The following is an 18,831-nucleotide window of genomic DNA, read 5'->3' on the forward strand; positions in this document are numbered from 1 at the left end:
AAAAATTTCCCCATCATTCTGTACTCAGTACCCCATAATGACAAAGTGAGTGCAGAATGTTAGTAATCTTTGCTAATGGAATGAAAAGGAAAAACTAAAATATTGCATTGACATAAGTATTCAGACCCTTTACTCAGTATGTAGTTGAAGCACCTTTGACAGTGATTACAGCCTCCAGTCTTCTTGGGTATGATGCCACAAGGTTTGCACACCTGGATTTGGGGATTTTCTGCCATTCTTCTCTTTAGATCCTCTCAAGCTCTGTCAGGTTGGATGGGCACCTTCGGTCGACGGGCATTTTCAGGTCTCTCTAGAGATATTCGATTGCATTCAAGTCAGGGCACTTTATGGGCCACTCAAGGACATTCACAGAGTTGTCCCTAAACCACTCCTGCGTAGTCTTGGCTGTGTGCTTAGGGTCATTGTCTTGTTGGAAGGTGAACCTTCGGCCCAGTCTGAGGTCCAGAGCACTCAGGATCAGGTTTTCATTAAGAATATCTCTGTGCTTTTCTCCATTCAACTTTCCCTCAACCCTGACCAGTCTCCCTGTCCCAGCTGTTGAAAAACACCTCCACAGCATGATGCTTCACTGTAGGGATGTGTTACGATACTGGCGAACACTGCTGGAATCCTATGGTCAGAAGTAGCGAGCGGAGCACAGTGCAGAACCCGGTGAGACGTCCCCAGGAACAGTGCTTGGATGGTGGAACACGAGTAGTAGTAAATAGCAAGGAAGTAGGAACAGTCTGGTAAAGACAGTTCTCAGGAGCAGGAGACTGGAACAAGTCACAATACTCAAGCACTGTTTGGTATTCCATGTGGTCTGAAGTAGGCCCAAACAGGAAACAAGATGGTTCACACAATGCAACATTTGCCATCTTGGGTAAGGGCAAGTTTAAGGGCAAAACAGCAGCCTCCAGTGGTAAGGAGTAAAAGTGCAGCACAATTCTTCAAAGTGTAAAACAGCGGCCACTAGTGGTAATTTTGCAGTACAACAACAGAATCCTGACATTATGGTATTGGGCAGATGATGAGAAGTTCCAGGTTTCCTCCAGACATGACGCTTAGAATTGAGGCCAAAAAGTTCAATCTTGGCTTCAACAGACCACTGAATCCTTTTTCTCACAGTCAGAGAGTCCTGTAGGTACTTTTTTGCAAACTCCAGGCGGCTTTCATGTGTCTTTCACTGAGGAGAGGCTTCTTTCTGGCCACTCTGCCATAAAGCCCAGATTGGTGGGGTGCTGCAGTGATGGATCACCTTATTGAAGTTTCTCCCATCTGCACACAGGATCTTTGGAGCTGAGCCAGAGTGACCATTGGGTTCTTGGTCACCTTTCTTACCAAGGCACTTCTCCCCCGATTACTTAGTTTAGTGGGGCGGCCAGCTCTAGAAAGAGCCCTGGTTGTTCCAAACTTCTTCCATTTAAGAAGGAGGCCACTGTGCTCTTGGGAAGTTTCAGTGCAGCAGAAATGTTATTGTACCATTCTCCAGATGTGTGCCTCAACACAATCCTGTCTCTGAGCTCTACAGGAAGTTTTTTCCTCCTTATGACTTTTTTGCTCTGATATGCATTGTCAGCTGTTAAACTTCATATAAACAGGGGTGCATCTTTCCAAATCATGTCCAGTAAAATGAATTTACCACAGGTGGACACCAATAAGGTGTAGAAACATTTCAAAGATGATCTGGAGAAACGGGAGGCCCCCAGAGCTAAATTGCAAGTGTCATAGCAAAGGGTCTGAATAATGTTCATGCAAAATTTAAGTTTTTAATTTTTTAATAAATTTGCTAAAATGTCTAAAATTCGGTTTTTATTTTGTCATTACGGGGTTTTGAGTGCAGAATGATTGGGAAAACCTTTTTTTATTTAAGACCTCAACATAAAAAAATTTGAAAAAAGTCAAAGGGTCTGAAGACTTTCCGAATGCACTGTATATGAATTTATTTTTTTAATATATTTAACATTCATTAGCATGACTGAATTTGACAATGAGTGCCAATATGATAATCTATGCATCTTTGTGACAGAATAATCAAATCTGACCAATGAAAATCTGTTTCAATGATCAAACTATTTATTAGACAAGAGAAATTGTCTTAACCACTAATTGTTTTGTTACAATGATGGTGTTTAACAATATTAGAAAAATTTCACATTTACAGTTATTCAAATTTAGAAAGGTTTTTACAACATCAGGACATTTCAGAAAGCTCATCTGATCATCACCATATCTTTCTGTCTACAACCAAAATCATATAATAAAACAGGTTTGGCATCAGAAAGGTTACAAAAGTCTGACATTCACAAATGTAACCAGATGAATATATTGGTCAAGAGCTGTCAACTGTATTCTCATGAAATCCAGAACTGACCTTGCATCCAAAAATAAATAAAAAAAACAAACGTAAGGCTGAACTGGAACATCTAATTACCAATGCACTCCTTGCCGTCAGAGGTTGATTCATATCCTGTTCGACACGTGCACATGTATGACCCCTCCAGATTGGAGCAGTCACCGTTGGCGCACATTGATGTGTCTTCTTGGCATTCATCGATGTCTACAAATTAAACAAAAAATGAAGGTTTGTATAAAAAAAAAACAAGGTACAAATGTGCAGACAAGTAGGAACGTCACTTTCATTAGACAGTCAGGCACAATGCCAGCTAATTTATTTTCAGTCTACATTTGAAATAAAATCTGCTTTCAATTTTCAGATTTTTTCTGAAATGCTCATCAAGGAAAGTCAATGGTGGATGTATTTTCTGGCTTTATTAAAGCACAAGACAATATTTAATAATGCAGATCACATATCTGACCAATAACACTGAAACTAGTGGAAAATGAAATGATGAGCCTCTAATTATTATATCAATTATTAAGAAACAAAATATTAGAATGCCCACTTTCCTTACACTGAATCTACTAAATAAAAGGTACAGCTTAGAATCGTAAGTGAAATGAACAAATCTAAAGTTCTGTTTAATAGTATAGTACATGCTTTGATATTTCTAGCAGCTACAGAGAATAGGAGGCTTGGCAGCCACATCTGAGGCTCTCAGGATAGTGCCCGTTACATTCTTGTTATGTAAGGAGCTCACTCCTTAGAGAAGGGAGCATACACAGAGGTACAGAGAGTTTAAGCTTCGCTTCTACCCTCATTTGTATTAAAAATTTTAATTTTTGTTAAAAACCTCTTTAAAAATTCTGTTGACATTACCTAATGCTGTGTTCAGCATTCTTAAAAAGGTACAGATTCCCAAATGTACCTAAAAAAAAGTAAGCATTTTGAAACATGAAGTGCAACCTGTTTCTAGTAATCCCTCCCTCTAATGATCATGGTGAAAGGCCGTCACACGGACGCATGTATTTCAATGGGGCTGACCGTGTGAAGGGTCCATTGAAAAATAGAACATGTCCTATTTTCTTCCATTTTAACGGACTCAAGTCTATAGGGATTCGTGAAAACGGGACCCGCACTGGGGCAACGCAGGCGTGAATAAGCCCTTATACTGACATACTACATTTGACTACAGCAAATGATGCCCATTAAACTACAAAAAGATGAATTGTAATTCTAAAACTCTATATATTTCTAGTCACTAGTATCTATATAAACTCTCTAGTTGTAGCACAAACTTACCATAACATCGTCCATTAGATCCTCTGTACCCATCAGGGCAAGGCACGCACGCAAACGAGCCAGGGTTATTGACACATCTGTCGTACGGACATATGGTTGGAACCAAGCATTCATCAATATCTGCCGAAATAGTCATATTTAAAATGTAAAAAAAAATTCTATAACTTCATCAATTTGTAACAGACTTTACTACATCAGAAAGAAGGCTGCAGGAAAATGCTTCAATGAAAACAGAAATGCAGGGTTAAGCCAAAATCATAATCTGTCCATAACCTCCGAGTCCATGGTTTGAAAGATTTCTACTTTTTGTCTTGCCAAGTATATCCAAGTAATATAATTATAAAATAAGCAAATTGACTACTTCTTAGTTTACATACACTGGTTATACAGAGTTTACAAAGTTATTCTTATATAAATAAAGTAAAAGTTTAAGGGCGTTCGTAAATATAGCGGCCAAGAACCACGTGGCAAAACCTGAACATGGCCGATCTGCGAATTGCCGAGGTTTTGGTTTGCTTATTTTGGCTGCAAAGCAAAACCGTGACAAATTGTGGTAAAATTGTATGCAGTTTTACCACATGGTTATTAGTTACATCATTGCCAATTGGGAAATCATAGGAGTGTGCTAACGATATTCAATTTCCTCCAACAAGTCTTATCTGTAATCTTCAAGAAGCCTGCACATTCTCAACACCTGACAGATATTCATGTAAAAATAGTCAGAACACTTTCTTTCAGCAATTTTGAAGAAATCTCTGATAATGTACAACCCCACCTTCAATTAACATTTTGTTGTAAAATATCATCAATTTATATATCAATAAAAGGATACATAAATAAAATGGAAGGTTTTATATCCATTCTCCCCACACACATCAAAAGTGGCCCTGGAAACCTAGCTCAACAAGTATGTCTGCTTCCGTGGCTCCATTTACTGTTCAAACAGCAGACTTTGTGTCTTCATAGGCCAACCCCTTGATCCCCAATACCTGCGTGTGACCAAACTATTCTTGCTCCTTTTAGGTCAGGCTTTTGTGGTTAATATTTTGCTCTTTGACTAAACTCTTTTGCGCAGTAAGTAAATAGCAGAAAACGGTAATACTGTGCTCCGCTGCTACAAATGTGACTGTACAGTATGGAGTTGTGTAAGAAATGAAGGTGAAGCAGCACTCGCCAGTTCCCCTTGAATGCCACGGCTTCTTCAAATAGCTGATAAGTGGGAAAAGGGGTTGCCGAGAGTTGGACACCCAACGATCAGATATTGGTAGCCTATTTTGAGGTTGAATGTTGTATATTCCTTTTTTTAATTTTTTTTTTTAAACCATCCAATAATTTTGAATTTCTGAATCAGGTCCCATTAAATGCTTGCAGAAAGGAATTTTACTGTACTTGACAATGTAAATATCCACATCTTCACCTAGGGAAGCCACCAGAAGAAAGTAGATATAATGGGCAAAAAAACATTTGTTCTAGAAAACAAAGATAATGGGGAGAATTATTAAGATGAATGTTTAGTATGCCAGTCTTAATAAGAAACGAGCTGGTGTGAGATGCGACTGAGTTATTAAGAGGCACACGCTGATTAATAGCTTGTCGCATCCTTGGCGGTCCGTGAGCCACTGAATGTAATCGAATGCGACTTTTAGGCCATTTGCTAATTTCCCACACCTGAAAAGTAGAAACGTTAAATTCTCCCCTATGTACTTTTTATCAACATGCTGCTTACCTTCACATTGCCCTCTTCTGTTCATACGGAAACCAGTATCACAGTATTGACAACGGAATGATCCAACAGTGTTGATACATAGCCCGTCCAGACACACATCTGGTCTCAAACACTCATTCACATCTAAAGCAAGAAAAAATAAATAAATAAATAAACATTCATACATGGATACAAGAGGGAAAATATATATAAAACTATGTTGTGTATTTCCATGCGATCTAAGCTCATTCTGATTGAATCAAGGTAAAAAGAATTTAAAAACGATCCCTTTGCCATGTGTGTTCACGGTGTATTGTTCTAACACATTTTATGATCATTAAAAGTTGCATGTAAACATAGTTACTTAGGTTGAAAAAGACATGTCTATCAAGTTCAACTGTTCTCACATCAAGTATACAGCAATTATTGCTATATATATTTATAATTCATTATAACCCACAATGCTATTTCTCATTAGATAGACATTTAGTCCTTTTTGTAATACTGATATAGTTTCGTCCATTACTACCTCTTGGGGTAGGGGTAGGGCAATTTATAGCATGACTAACTGCGCAGAACCCTTTCCTATATTGACGTTATAAATTTTAGCCTAGGAAGCATAGGGGTGTGAGTTTACAACCATCGCTTGAGCATCTTACATATTGAATTGTTGGAATTGCAGAGGAAAGGAAGTTGGAGGCTGGCGAAGGGTCTAATGGTAGACCAATACAATTCCATTAGGATGCGTAGCACTCTGGGTTGAAGGCAATTTTAGATGATTTACTGGCTGCAATAAGTGCTCTTTAGTTCTTTCTCTTTTGATAACCAAGAGTTGCCCTATTTAGACCAGACAGACTGGTGGCAAATCCACATTAACCTAATGCTACCTACCCACACAGTCTGTTCCCTGTTCATTTGCCATATATCCTGCTGAACAAATACATAGATAACTGCCATCTGTATTCTCACAACGGCCATTTCGGCAGAGACTGCGGTCTACTAAACACTCATTTATATCTGTGGAAACAAAACAAAAAAAGTGTTAATTTAACATTAAAGGGTTAATTTAACCCCTAAAAATACTGTTCTTAAAAAAAACACAAAATTAAAAAAAAGAAAATATTATGTAATTACCTTTTTATTCTGGTCACTGTGGTCCACTACTATTTTATGTGGTCATCGCTGCACAAAGATGTGTCATCCAGCCCTGAGTCATACGAAGTAACCGCGGCAGTCAAATAGTGGCTGTCTCAAGGACATGTCATCGATAGTGATATCATTACATTGCCCGCCGATTGACTGCCATAGACATGTGATGTGACACTGGATGACACTTCATCGCGCAGTGTAGTAGTGGGATAAGCCAGAGACTAGCATTGGAATTGGGTAAAGTTTAAAAGTAAAACATAACATATAGAAATTTTGTTTTTTACATTTGAAAAAACTACTAGTCCATTAAGCAATTGATAGTTACACAATTTTAAAACAGGACCTTACCAATACATTTGGTTTGATTCTCATTTCTCTTGTAGCCTTCATGGCAGACACACAGGTATGCAACTGGAAGATTGACGCATAATCCTTCTCCACAGATATCAGGATCCACTATACATTCATTGACCTCTAATGAAAAAAGCACAAAACAGTGAAATCAGTTCATATAAATGAATATGATAGCTTTTGTTTTCTGTTATGTGTGATAGATCACGGTGAATATCAAATACACAGGGAAAATAGCTTATTTCCATGCTATACATAAAACTAGGGTAATAATATAGTTGCCTGTTTATTAGTTGCAGCCTCGGTGACCTGCAGTTCTAAATAGAAGTGAATGTAACATTAATAATGTACCTGTAACTTGAGTTGGGGCAATAACTTGACTTTCACTCGACTTGGAAACATCAGGGGCTATTTCTACAGGCACAGGTGGGGAGGATTTTTCAACAACAGCTAGAAAGCAAAAAACACACATTTTCATGCATATTAATGTTTCACTTTGAGTTAAGATCTTGCAAAAACCAGAACTAGGGCTTTTTTAGTCAGTATTTGTCATTGGAATACCCCTTTAAGTAAACACAGTGACATCCTGGCCTCTCCAGCTGCTGACAGACCTGGCTCATTAATATTAATTTATTCACCTTTTTGGAGTTATTAAAACAGATTAAATTTACTGACCAGGCGCCTGCTGACACCAGCTATCATACTAATATATAAAAGGCAAGACGTGTTGCCAACGGCTCACTTTTTAAAGAAGGAGGCGCAAGGCAACCCGCTCTTCAACCACGCTGGGAGAGTCCACTACACAATAGCCCTCTTCCCCCTCTACTTCAATATAGGAAGAGGCGTATTGAGTAGAGGACTCTCCCAGCGTGGGTGTAGAGCTGGTTACGTTGCACCAGTAGAAGGGTGTTAAGTAGGGGAGGTCTATCACTATCTGGAGGTCAGTGTGTGTATAATGTCAATATATTAAATATAGGGAAACACAAAAAAATATATAAAAACATTTAAAAAAAAACGATGAAGCGGGTCCACTTCTCCTGCCCTGGGAGGATTATCATCCTGCAAATGCTTCCGCATTTTGTATTGCAATGTTTCATGAAAAATGAAAAAACTGACCAACAAGAGTTTTCTAGAGCCCATTGTATTTTGTGAAAAGGTGGCAGAGTGATCGCATACCGATGGGATGGCATACCCAATGTACAGAGTGGTGGCATATAGGGGACAGTGATGACATGCAGGGGACAGAGTGGTGTCATACAGTGTGATGGCATATTAGGGGGCAGAGTTTTCTAGAGCCCGTTGTATTTTGTGAAAAGGTGGCAGAGTGATGGCATACCCATGGGACAGTGATGGCATACCCAAGTTACAGAGTGGTGGCATACAGGCGACAGTGATGAGATACAGGGGACAGAGTGGAGTTATACAGGTGGCAGAGTGATGGCATATTAGGGGGCAGGGTTTTCTAGAGCCCGTTGTATTTTTTTCACACAACAGGCTTTATCGCTAGTATTAATATAAACAGTTGCACTCCTGAGAGGTAAAAGTTATAGAACCCTTTTTAATGTAAAGATGTAGCCAATAATTTTTTTTTAGAAATTATCATAGGTTTCCTATAAATCAACATAAATATCCATATCCATCTAAGCTAGAATATAATTTTTACCTGGATACTGAGGATCTAATTTTATTGTGGAAATTCCAGGTGACACTTGAAGCTGGCCTCCATCATCAAGATCCTAAACAAGTGAAGACACAAAAGGATATGCTGAAAGACGTTAGTTCCAGTAGTAAGTACAATAGCGCTGCTGTTCTTTTGTTTTTCCTTAAATACGGTTTCTATTAAAAAAACAAGAATTTCCCCTGTTTCGAAGACAATATTAAAATGGAACTGAATACAGAGGTAGCAATCCTTATCTTGACTCTGATATTTTGTTTCAGCACGACATCTCACACAACCAGCTGTAAATATTAGCAGGGACATTATCGGTGTCCATGATGTACCCGTCATTCATTGTAGATGCTCATAAGGAGGGCTTATATTTTGCTGAATGCCCTATGGGTATGTTCACACGCTTAACAAAAAACGGCTGAAAATACGGAGCTGTTTTCATGACAAGTGACATGCACTTGTTTTTCCGATGCGTTTTTTTTACGCGGCCGTTTTTAAAAACTGCAGCGTAAAAAACGCCCCGTGGGAACGGAACGCCGTTTTTCCCATTGAAATCAATGGGCAGATGTTTGGAGGCGTTCAGCCCCCGTATTTTCAACCGTTTTTCGAGGCGTTTATGGCACGAAAAACGGCTGAAAATAGCCCGTGTGAACATACCCTATATGTAAAATACAAGTTTAGCCACCTTTACCAAGAATTTATCTTAGAACAAATGTATGACATGCACTAAATTGCCGGTCTGTGTGATCATTAAATGAGCTCTAAATGAGATCACTTAAAATGTTGTTAACAATATATCGAGTGATAACTATTGTGATAACTGTGAGGTGTGCAGCCCGGAAACAAGAGACATGGTAATCACTTTGTGACATATAGTAATATAAGAATAATAGGAATTCTGTGTTCTTCAACATAACAAGGCAAACAATGTTTTTCAGAGTTTAATGAAAATTATAAGTGATAACCTTCTAAATGGGCTACTTGCACTTGAGTTTGAGATCGGGGCCTAGCCATTTTTAAAGTGGATCTGTCATCATACTATGCTGCCCAGGAGACATGCCCGCTGCACTATTAGCCAAAATGTCACATAAAAAGATTATGCTTATTAGCTATGAGTCTGGTATATTCAAGGGGGCAGTGATTCATGGCTGCTGCGTATATAGACAGATACTTCTGCAGTTACAATCTGCACTTAAAGAGTTACTGCACTTTCATCAAACTTTTGATATGTCAGAGACATAGAAAAAGTTTGGATGGGCGGGTGTACAGTTGCGGAAACCTCCACCAGTGCTGAGCCAAAGGTGCAGAAGAGCTCATCTGAGCGCTTTGCACCTTCGGCTATGATCAGCACTCCCCTGTCAGGCTGAAGACGGCTTACATGGAATGTCTATAAGACCGTCTTCAGGCTTACGAGGAGCACTGACCACAGTCAAAGAGGCGAAGCGCTCTGCTTCGCACCTTCATCTGTGATCAGTGCTCCTTGGAACGGTGGGGGTCTCAGCACCCAGACCCCCCACCGATACCTACTTTTTATATGTCTCTATGACATGTCGAAAGTTTGCTGAAAGTGTAGTTACTCTTTAATATTGTGAGGGTTTTAAGTGTTTTTAGGTGTGGATTTTACATTTTGTTGCAGAAACAGGTGCAGATTTTGCTGCGTTTTTTAAAAATAAATTCATTAGATACAATTCTGAGACTAAAATGCAAGATAAATTGACATGCTGCAGATTTTTTTAAATATGCACCATGTGCATGTGGCTAAATTATGACTTTACAGTAATATAACAAATAAAGATAAATAAGTAACGCAGATATTAAAAAAAACATGCAAATAGATAAGAATTATGGGGAGATAAAACAAGCAGTTTACCTGATCTGTAGCTGTAGCATCTACAATATTAGAAAGAGACAGAAGAACATATTACAATATTACACATTTCCAATTGACCACAATAATGCAATAGACATTAAGTGGTACATTATTTATACACAGGAAGAAACTTTCTTCAGAGGCTCACAAATATAAGAAAAAAAAAAGTGAATATCACTTTTCAATAGAACTGGCTTAAAGGAAAAGTATCTTTAGAAAATGACATGTTATATCAATCAAGTGCTTTGTATGTACTTATTTTTTATTGTTTTAATCATTTTTATTTATGTGACTATCCATATAAAATTCTTGAAATATTCCAGTCTTCACTTTGCTAAAGTGAATAATTTTCTCAAAAGTAGCATTAAAGTACCCACTCTTCTAAACAATATTACAGGGGTTGTCCCATCAGGACCATTTGTCATATTGCAGCTTAAAATTTGTATTGAGTGGGTCCCCTGCACTTGAACACCCTATATGAGCGCGAGTGGAAAGCAGGTGGCAAGCTGCAGCTCCCATTCTGCGGGACTTGAGCCGGCCATGTATTACATGGATGACTATTCATCTTATAAGCAGCCAGCTAAGTTTTCCAGCTGTAAAATGAGTTTGCCGGGGGTCTCGGAAACCAGAATTGCGATGCTGTGATAAGACATCCCCGTTATATAATGAAACAAAATAAGAAAGCACTTACATGGACGATCCAGCGTTTGCAGTTACTAAGCCGCAACCTGAAAGTTCCTGCTGAACTGCAGCTTAGTAGCAGTGATCGGCGTGCACTTTTACAGATCCACCATTTTAACTCACATAAACACGAATTGCAGGAGACGCATATTTATATAAATTAGCTAAAGGCTATGGACACCATGGCAGAATTTTTTCTTATTTCTTTTTGCATTGTATGTATTTTATTAAATAAAACATATTTACAATTGGTTTTAACAAAAAAATGTTGCACCGTTTGTCTTCTGCAGGTTGTATGTCTTACAATACATTACAAGCTGCTCGACGCCGTTCAGTGCTCAATCCAACATATCACCATAATGTGGGCTCCCTCTGCTCTCCTGGACACTACTCTATGCCGACATCTTTACAACCAAGAAAATAAACATAAATCAAATAAGATGTCAGCTTAGAATAGCGTTCAGGAGAGTAGAGCTTGTATTGTATTGTCAGACATATTGAACATAATGCAGAAGACCAGCGGTGAAAAAGTTTTATTAAAACAAATTGTAAATATGTTTTATTTAATAAACTATATGCAAAGGAGCCATACAAATATATTTCTGCAAAGATGACCATAGCCTTTAAAGGACCCAACGCAGTATATATACACATGGATGATCATTACATCAAGGTATAAATATTTTTTAGGTGAAAATATTATTTCACACGTTTATGTTCAAATTTATATACACATATATACTGTATTTAAGTATACAGATGTAGTAAAATAAAAGGCCACGTACCATCTCTTCCATTCAATTCGGCATCATTTCCTTGTGATAGAGCTTCTACAGGCTCTTCCCTTGTTATGATGGGTTGAAGTGTGGTTCTTATTGGAGGCTGCACAGTGTAGGTTCTAGGCGGATGTGGACCCCGGAGCACTGGAACTGTGTAGCCCATGCCACCAGGACAGATTTGCTTGAAGGCCTCTTTAAAGATAAAAGTAAAACGACAGATCATATAAACTAGTGTCTATGGCAGGCCAGGAAAGTCCTCTTAAAACTGGAATCAATCGTCCACTTTCTGTCATTCCCCTGCCAGAGACTTCTATCCTATTTCAGGTATCAGGTCTCTATAGTAAACTGTGCAAATCTAGAGATGCGATGAGAATTTTGTAAACATTCAAGGATTAGGTGCAGACTTGTAAATGTATCTCATTGTCATTAAATCCCAAAGAAGTGTAAGAAGTGAGGCCCTTGTCCCAGTACATCATAAGTAAAGCTTATTCATTGTATGATGAAGAATATTTACGCGATGGGGGAGATTTACTAATATCCAGTCTCTCTCTGTGCAGCATTGGACCACGTTTTTTCCCTACACTTTTCTAAGTAGAAATGGGGCGTCAAATCGTCATAAATGAGTTGCGCTTTTTGTAACTCTGCTTAAGTTTTAATAAATTCATAAACAAAAGTGGTGCATTGGCTTTATTAGTATGTCGTTTAGTGCGAAAAACATGTTTTCAATGTATTTATTGGAACATTAGGGCAGATTGGTACATATTCCCCTTTTTATTTCAGTTCATCATTGTTTTCCTGATCTCTGCTTGCGGTCAGGGAATACACAAATTCTAGTTTGCATACAGAGGCTGAAAACCTGGCAGTCTAACTGTAGTAGCGAAGGTAGGGGAGGGCTGGCAGAGTTTGCGCTCTAAATTTTGGCTGCCAAGGAAGCGTCAACAAGCCACTCTGCCTTGGCCAGGGTATTTAGATTCAGGTCTGGGACAGCAAACTGAATGTTTGCCCCAGGTGAAGAATAGCTTAGCTAAGTCTCTGCTAACTAAGGGTATGGTTCAATGTAGCGATGTCCGCATGTGACTGAAACCCCGCTCACTTACAGTGGCCAATGTCCAGAAGATTTTGCCAGGTCCTTCAGGCAAAATCGTGCGCCCATTGGCCAATGCAAGTGAGCGGGGTCTCGGCCACGTGTGGACACCGCTATGCTGGACCGTGCCGTAACACAGATGCAAGGCTCATTAAGTGTATCGGGTAGCTGTGTGAGCAGCACGTGATCAGGATGGGTTTTCACGGAGAAAACAATGTTTCAATTTAGTGACAACAATTTAGAGAACTTGAGAATAATGAAGAATTGTAACACAAGGTACATTAGAAACTTTGATAACTTTTATTATAAAATTTATATAAGAACTGAAAAACCAACATACAGTGAAGCCTTTTTGAGACAACCACACTAAATTTGCTTGAAAAGTGGCCTTCTATAGGGGTGGTCTTCTCAAAGAAGATGGACTGTTTTAATAAAATATGATGGAACTGAAAATGATGGAACTAAAAGGTGGTCTTTTGTAGATATTTAACTGTACCACATACAATATACCCTATGAAGTATTAGTCAATTGGTCCATCAGTGTGTTATGGGACTCGGATGAAATTGGAACCGTTTAAATATATTGTTCTTCTAAGTACAGAATGCCCACACAATGTAAACACATGGTATAAGGCAAAATACAACTTAGATTGCATCTAGGTTATGATGGATTGCTATAGGTCACTGCAGTGTATTGCCGGAAATCCTCATTTGTTCCTCATCGTCAGCAATCAGTAAGCTTGGTTACATCACCATCAGTATATATCTCATGGACCCACAATAAATTAAACCCATCTGGGCAGTAAAACGGCATGACAAAACATCACTGTATAAACCTGTAGAACTTATTTGTAATGAACATTCCCAAACTATAACAACCCATTTCCACAAGCACCAACACAACAAAAAAAAAAAATACCAAGAATATATTTTTTCTATTGCTTCACTAAGAGCAAGTTATGCAAACATATCACGTAACATTACTCACTGGGCTCTATGATTTTGACAAGCATAAGGAAAATTTCGACTTCATATCAAGTGAAATGTATAGCTGAGATAAACACATCTCAATCTTCGTACACACTAAAAACACACGGACTCACACACTAAAGAAAACTGCTGGGATAACGTTCATCTGTTGAAATATTCATAGAAAAACTGACAGTGTTATTTTATGGAAAACAGAAGCTCTGAGGTCATGTGTTCCCAACAGCTTGAAAAACCAGAAGGATATAACAGACGACCCTTAGACAATTATTTATAATAAAGCTAAATATTTGGCAGGAAATCATTGGAGCCTTACAGGAGTAAAGAACTGAGAATTTATATCTAGTCCTATCCTGTACATGAGCAAGTCTACAGACATGCAAATCCAAATCCAATGGCACATCATATGTCTTCACTTACTAATATATCAACTTTCTATGTAACTTAAGACTTACAGGCAAAATGGGGACCTTCAAGTCCCCATACGGTTTCTTAGCACCGCCCAAAAAAATTGTCAGGTATCATACACTGGATGATCCAACAAACAATCCTTTCAGTGATATAATTTTACATTACTACGGCCTCATGTACATGGCTTTATTATGTCACCGAACTGCTCCATTTTCTAAGGAACCATAATAGGAATTCCATGATGGTACATGGGGCTTTCGTATGCCTCAGATTTCATTAGAAGGGATACAGAGTTTTTTTGTGTTTGATTCTGTACAACTCGGACAGAAAAATATTGTGGCATGCACGATAGAATACTATATGTATGGAGGTATTCTCCATTAGAAACATTGTTTCTAGGGTAAAATACTTCCGTACATGGTCATCAATATCTGATCAGTCAGGGTCCGAGCACCCCCACTGATCAGTTGTTTTGAAGGTGGCCCCAGTGCTCGTACAAGCGCTGCTTCCCCTTCGTTTCCATTACTGCTCATATGGTGAATCGCCGACACACTTAGAGCGACGGTTCACAGTATTACAGCCTCCTGACAATGAAGTGTGCTCACTGTAACACAAGTGTGTCGGTGATTCACAGTGTGAGCACTGACAGGAATGAAGGGATAGCAGTGTTCGTACAAGACCTGTGGCCCCTTCAAAACAGCTGATCTGCGGCGGTGCCGGGAGCCAAGCCCTGACTAATCAGAAATTGATGGCCTATCCTAAGAATAGGCCATCAATTTTTGGGGGCTGGAAAAACCTTTATCACCCCAAAATGACTCTTTTATGGAAATTAGATCCCCCCCCCCCAAGTATCCATTTAACCACATATCAAAGATTTGAAAATCTGCAGTGTAAAATGTCTGCAACATGTGGATGAGATTTGTAAAATCTCATTTACTTGCATTTTTCTGTAATCCACTGCAGACTTTTCATGCGCAAATCCGCAGGTAAAATCTGCAGCGAATCCGCCACATGTAAAATTACCCTAAGGCGGGGGCTACATGTTGACTTTGGCCGCGACACAGGTCGCACAGCCAAAGATCTCTATGTCCCATAGCCTACACCACAAGTAATGAAAGTCAATGTGGTCAACAGTTTGGATTTCTTGCAACTGTCGTATCGCACCAACTTGCGGGTCGCGACACAACCACATTGCCTTTTATTACTTGCAACGGCTATGTGACATAGCGATCTTTGGCCGGAAGATGTGTCCGGCCAAAGTCGCCAGGTAGCAGACAGACAGACAAATTAAATAAATATCTTTACTAAGAAAAAAAAGGGTGTGTTTTTTTTAAATTACATTTTTCTCTCACAGCGATCACATGACTAGACACCACACGGAGTGATCTCTGGATGGAGATCCGTGATAGAGGTCTCTCTAGACAGCAGTATCATGGAGCTCCTTACCGTCGGTACGCAAGCGCCGCTGGGAGGAGCAATGTGATCGCCGGACATTTATAGTATATGGGCGGTCCACAACTGCTTAATGTTAATTTAGTTTTTGATATCTGTCAATGTCTCTTCTGTGATGCTTCTACAATGTATTTAATTGTGTACAACATTTAATAGTTTGAAATAGTATAAACAGGTTTAAACAAATTACTGTAGACTTTCTTTGTAAATATTTTTTATTTATTAGCTAAACAATAAGAACTTTCATAGAGAATAATGAAAAATAACCTAAAAACATATACCCAAAAAGTTAATTTCTACGAGCATTGGTACCTGGCTCCTTGGATTTATCCATCCTTGAGTAAAATATAAAACTCTAAAATATACTTACATTATGAATTCCATCACGGTCCCCAAACCCCTCCTGCTGACAATCGGTTGTGATTGAGAGGCATTGACAATAAATTCATAGTGGCATCACGTAACTGTGGTGGCCAATTCCTGCATGCCATGGTGATGTTTGATCCACTATGGCATGCAGCGGCTACCACAGTTATGTGTGGTGACTTCACTGCACTACATTCCAAATAGAGGACAAGTAAGTAAGGGGTTTGGAGACCTATGGCAAGGGACAGGGTCATAATTCATAAAGTAAATATATAGAACACTGTTTTATTTTTGTTTGCCAGTATTCAAATATTTTACGCTTTAATATACAAAAAAAGCCAATGGAAATTTTTGGGCACTGAATCTTTTTTCCCAAACCACTCACTAGTTATTAATGCAGCACTGATATACAGGGTCAATATATGGTATGAGCAAAGATGACAATAAAAGCCTTCACCCAGTCCACCATAGTGCTGGCTGGGATATTATTTAAGCACTGTATGGTAATATTATGTGGGCACGGAATACCACCAATATTTAGGCAATGAATAGCTTTATTATCTAGGTACTTTATAGCAGTATCATATTGGCACTGTATGGTGCTGTTAATTAGAATTGAATGGTGCTGTGATATAGACAAGAAACTACACTATAATATGGGCAATGCTACAGCTACATTATAATCACATTTGATTTAATGTACTGCCCTTCACTTAGAATTCTGGCACTACAATTGCCTTTTAAAATACTGGATTACTCCGCTGCATGGAGTATACCATTCTACACAGTGTTCACATTTGATTTACTGCAGTTCTGTACACTTGAAGTCCTGACACCATAATTGCCTTTTAGTAATTGACTAGTTTACATTTTGACCTTCCAGGCAATTAAACTTTTTTTTAAATCGCAGAAATTGAAACCCAAACCATTTGCCTGCCACTTATCCGGAGGGAACTAAATGAGTGGAAATCATAGTGATCCTGCATAGCTTATTCATACTGACTATCTTTATTATAAGCTAAATCTAATATGAAAATATAATGCACATTTTACTTTTTGAATACATAATATAGGTCTACAGCAGTTATTACTTGATGCTAACTATGTATGATATGACTGTGTATGGCATTTCTGGGGAATATGTATGGGAACTGACAGAGAACAGTCAGTAGCAGTGTGCATGTTATTCTACACCGACCATAGGGAAAGAATACTTTATTCATGCTGGCTGCTTTGTCAGTATGCATTGTAACTAAAGCTAAACAAATGGTGGTTTGTACTCTGTTGCTAAGGAGCAACTGACAGCATTTTAAATATATGACTTATACTTTTGTGCAGTCCCATCAAATATGATCTGTATAAAAAAAAATCTGCAAAAGGCAAAAATCTAAACACAGACCAAGACAGCTGCTGGTGATAGTATAGCTCGCCATTTCCAGCCCCGGTTGATGTTGCAAGTCTCTAATCTTTTGACCGCATGCAGGTGAGCCGCAGGGAATTTGTTTTCATTGTAGCTCCCCTGTAGTAGGGGTGATTCTTATACAAAGAGTATATAAAGCAACAGTACATAATGCAAGACCCTAAAATATCAGCAAGTCTGCCCTTGGATTGGAGGCTATAAAATCAATTAATCCTGGTAGGAATATCTATGATTACATTCCTCATTCTTTCTAATACTGTAACCATGTTAATAATCAGATAAAAAGACAATGTGCTGAGCGAGGAATGGCAGAGTTATAACCCAAGACAAACGTAGATGAAAAGGTCTTGTGTAATATTAAATCCTACAGATTCAGTGGTTCTCCAGCTATTGTAAAACTTCGACTCTCAGCATGCCCTAACAGCCAAAATAGATGGAAAGCTAGAGGTTGGAGGGCACTGCTATAGAAACTGCTAATGGGGACTGGTAGGTACATGGTGTGATCTACAAAATACCATAGCTTTCATCAATATTGAATTATACTCACGTGTTCCGAGTACGGGGCACTTCTCGCAGTTGGGTCCCCAGGCTTTGCCTACACTGCAACAGCAGAGCTGCCTACTGAGCTGAACAGACAGAGGATGCATGCATTGCTTCGCAGTACTGACCAGACGGTAACATGGACCTTTCTCCTCGGACATCAAAGGATTTTCAGCTGTGGAAAGAAGAACATTTTCACTAAAACACCAAAATAAAATAAAAACATTAGCCTACTAAATTGAGATAAAAAAACAAACTACATCTGTTCCTTAATTTATCACATAGTATTTTCTTCCTTTTAAGAGTGCAGTATAAAAAAGCTAATCTTATAGAAAGGAAATGTATAAACTGATCGGAGTTTTTTCTCATGCACATGGCTGTATTATGGCTCAGTGCTACCGCCAAATTGTATAGTCATAATAAGGCACCCATAGACTTCTATGCTGCCCTACTGTACCTCCCTTCGCCTCCAATTTCATACGAAGGAATACAGAGGTTTTGTTTTTTTATTAGATTTCATACTAATCTAGTAGAAAAAGGAAACCTGACATGATACATCAGATGCCGTATTAGGCTCTGTTCACACTGCGTTTGTAGTGTTTGTCAGAGGTATATGACAGGAGTATAGGCATAAAGTGGTATACGTTGGCAATAAGCTCTCATTAAAAAAAAAGAGTACCTCCCCAGCTGATGCCAAATTCACTCACTCTATAAAGCCCTATGG

General features: G+C 38.7%; 1 protein-coding gene across 2 annotated transcripts in view; it reads right to left on the reverse strand.

Annotated features, from left to right (window-relative positions):
• LTBP1 (latent transforming growth factor beta binding protein 1) overlaps nt 1–18,831 on the reverse strand; it is a 380,067-nt gene that overhangs the window by 78,028 nt on the left and 283,208 nt on the right. For both annotated transcript variants that reach the window (XM_075862823.1, XM_075862821.1), the window contains 10 exons: nt 18,115–18,282; nt 11,854–12,039; nt 10,388–10,407; nt 8,512–8,584; nt 7,200–7,298; nt 6,846–6,971; nt 6,240–6,365; nt 5,370–5,492; nt 3,644–3,763; nt 2,435–2,560 (listed from right to left, as the gene is read on the reverse strand). In XM_075862823.1, the coding sequence (XP_075718938.1) occupies nt 2,435–2,560; nt 3,644–3,763; nt 5,370–5,492; nt 6,240–6,365; nt 6,846–6,971; nt 7,200–7,298; nt 8,512–8,584; nt 10,388–10,407; nt 11,854–12,039; nt 18,115–18,282 (1,167 nt within the window). The remainder of the gene's footprint in view (nt 1–2,434; nt 2,561–3,643; nt 3,764–5,369; nt 5,493–6,239; nt 6,366–6,845; nt 6,972–7,199; nt 7,299–8,511; nt 8,585–10,387; nt 10,408–11,853; nt 12,040–18,114; nt 18,283–18,831) is intronic.

The sequence above is a fragment of the Rhinoderma darwinii genome, chromosome 4 (assembly GCF_050947455.1).
Source record: "Rhinoderma darwinii isolate aRhiDar2 chromosome 4, aRhiDar2.hap1, whole genome shotgun sequence".
Taxonomy (NCBI): domain Eukaryota; kingdom Metazoa; phylum Chordata; class Amphibia; order Anura; family Rhinodermatidae; genus Rhinoderma; species Rhinoderma darwinii.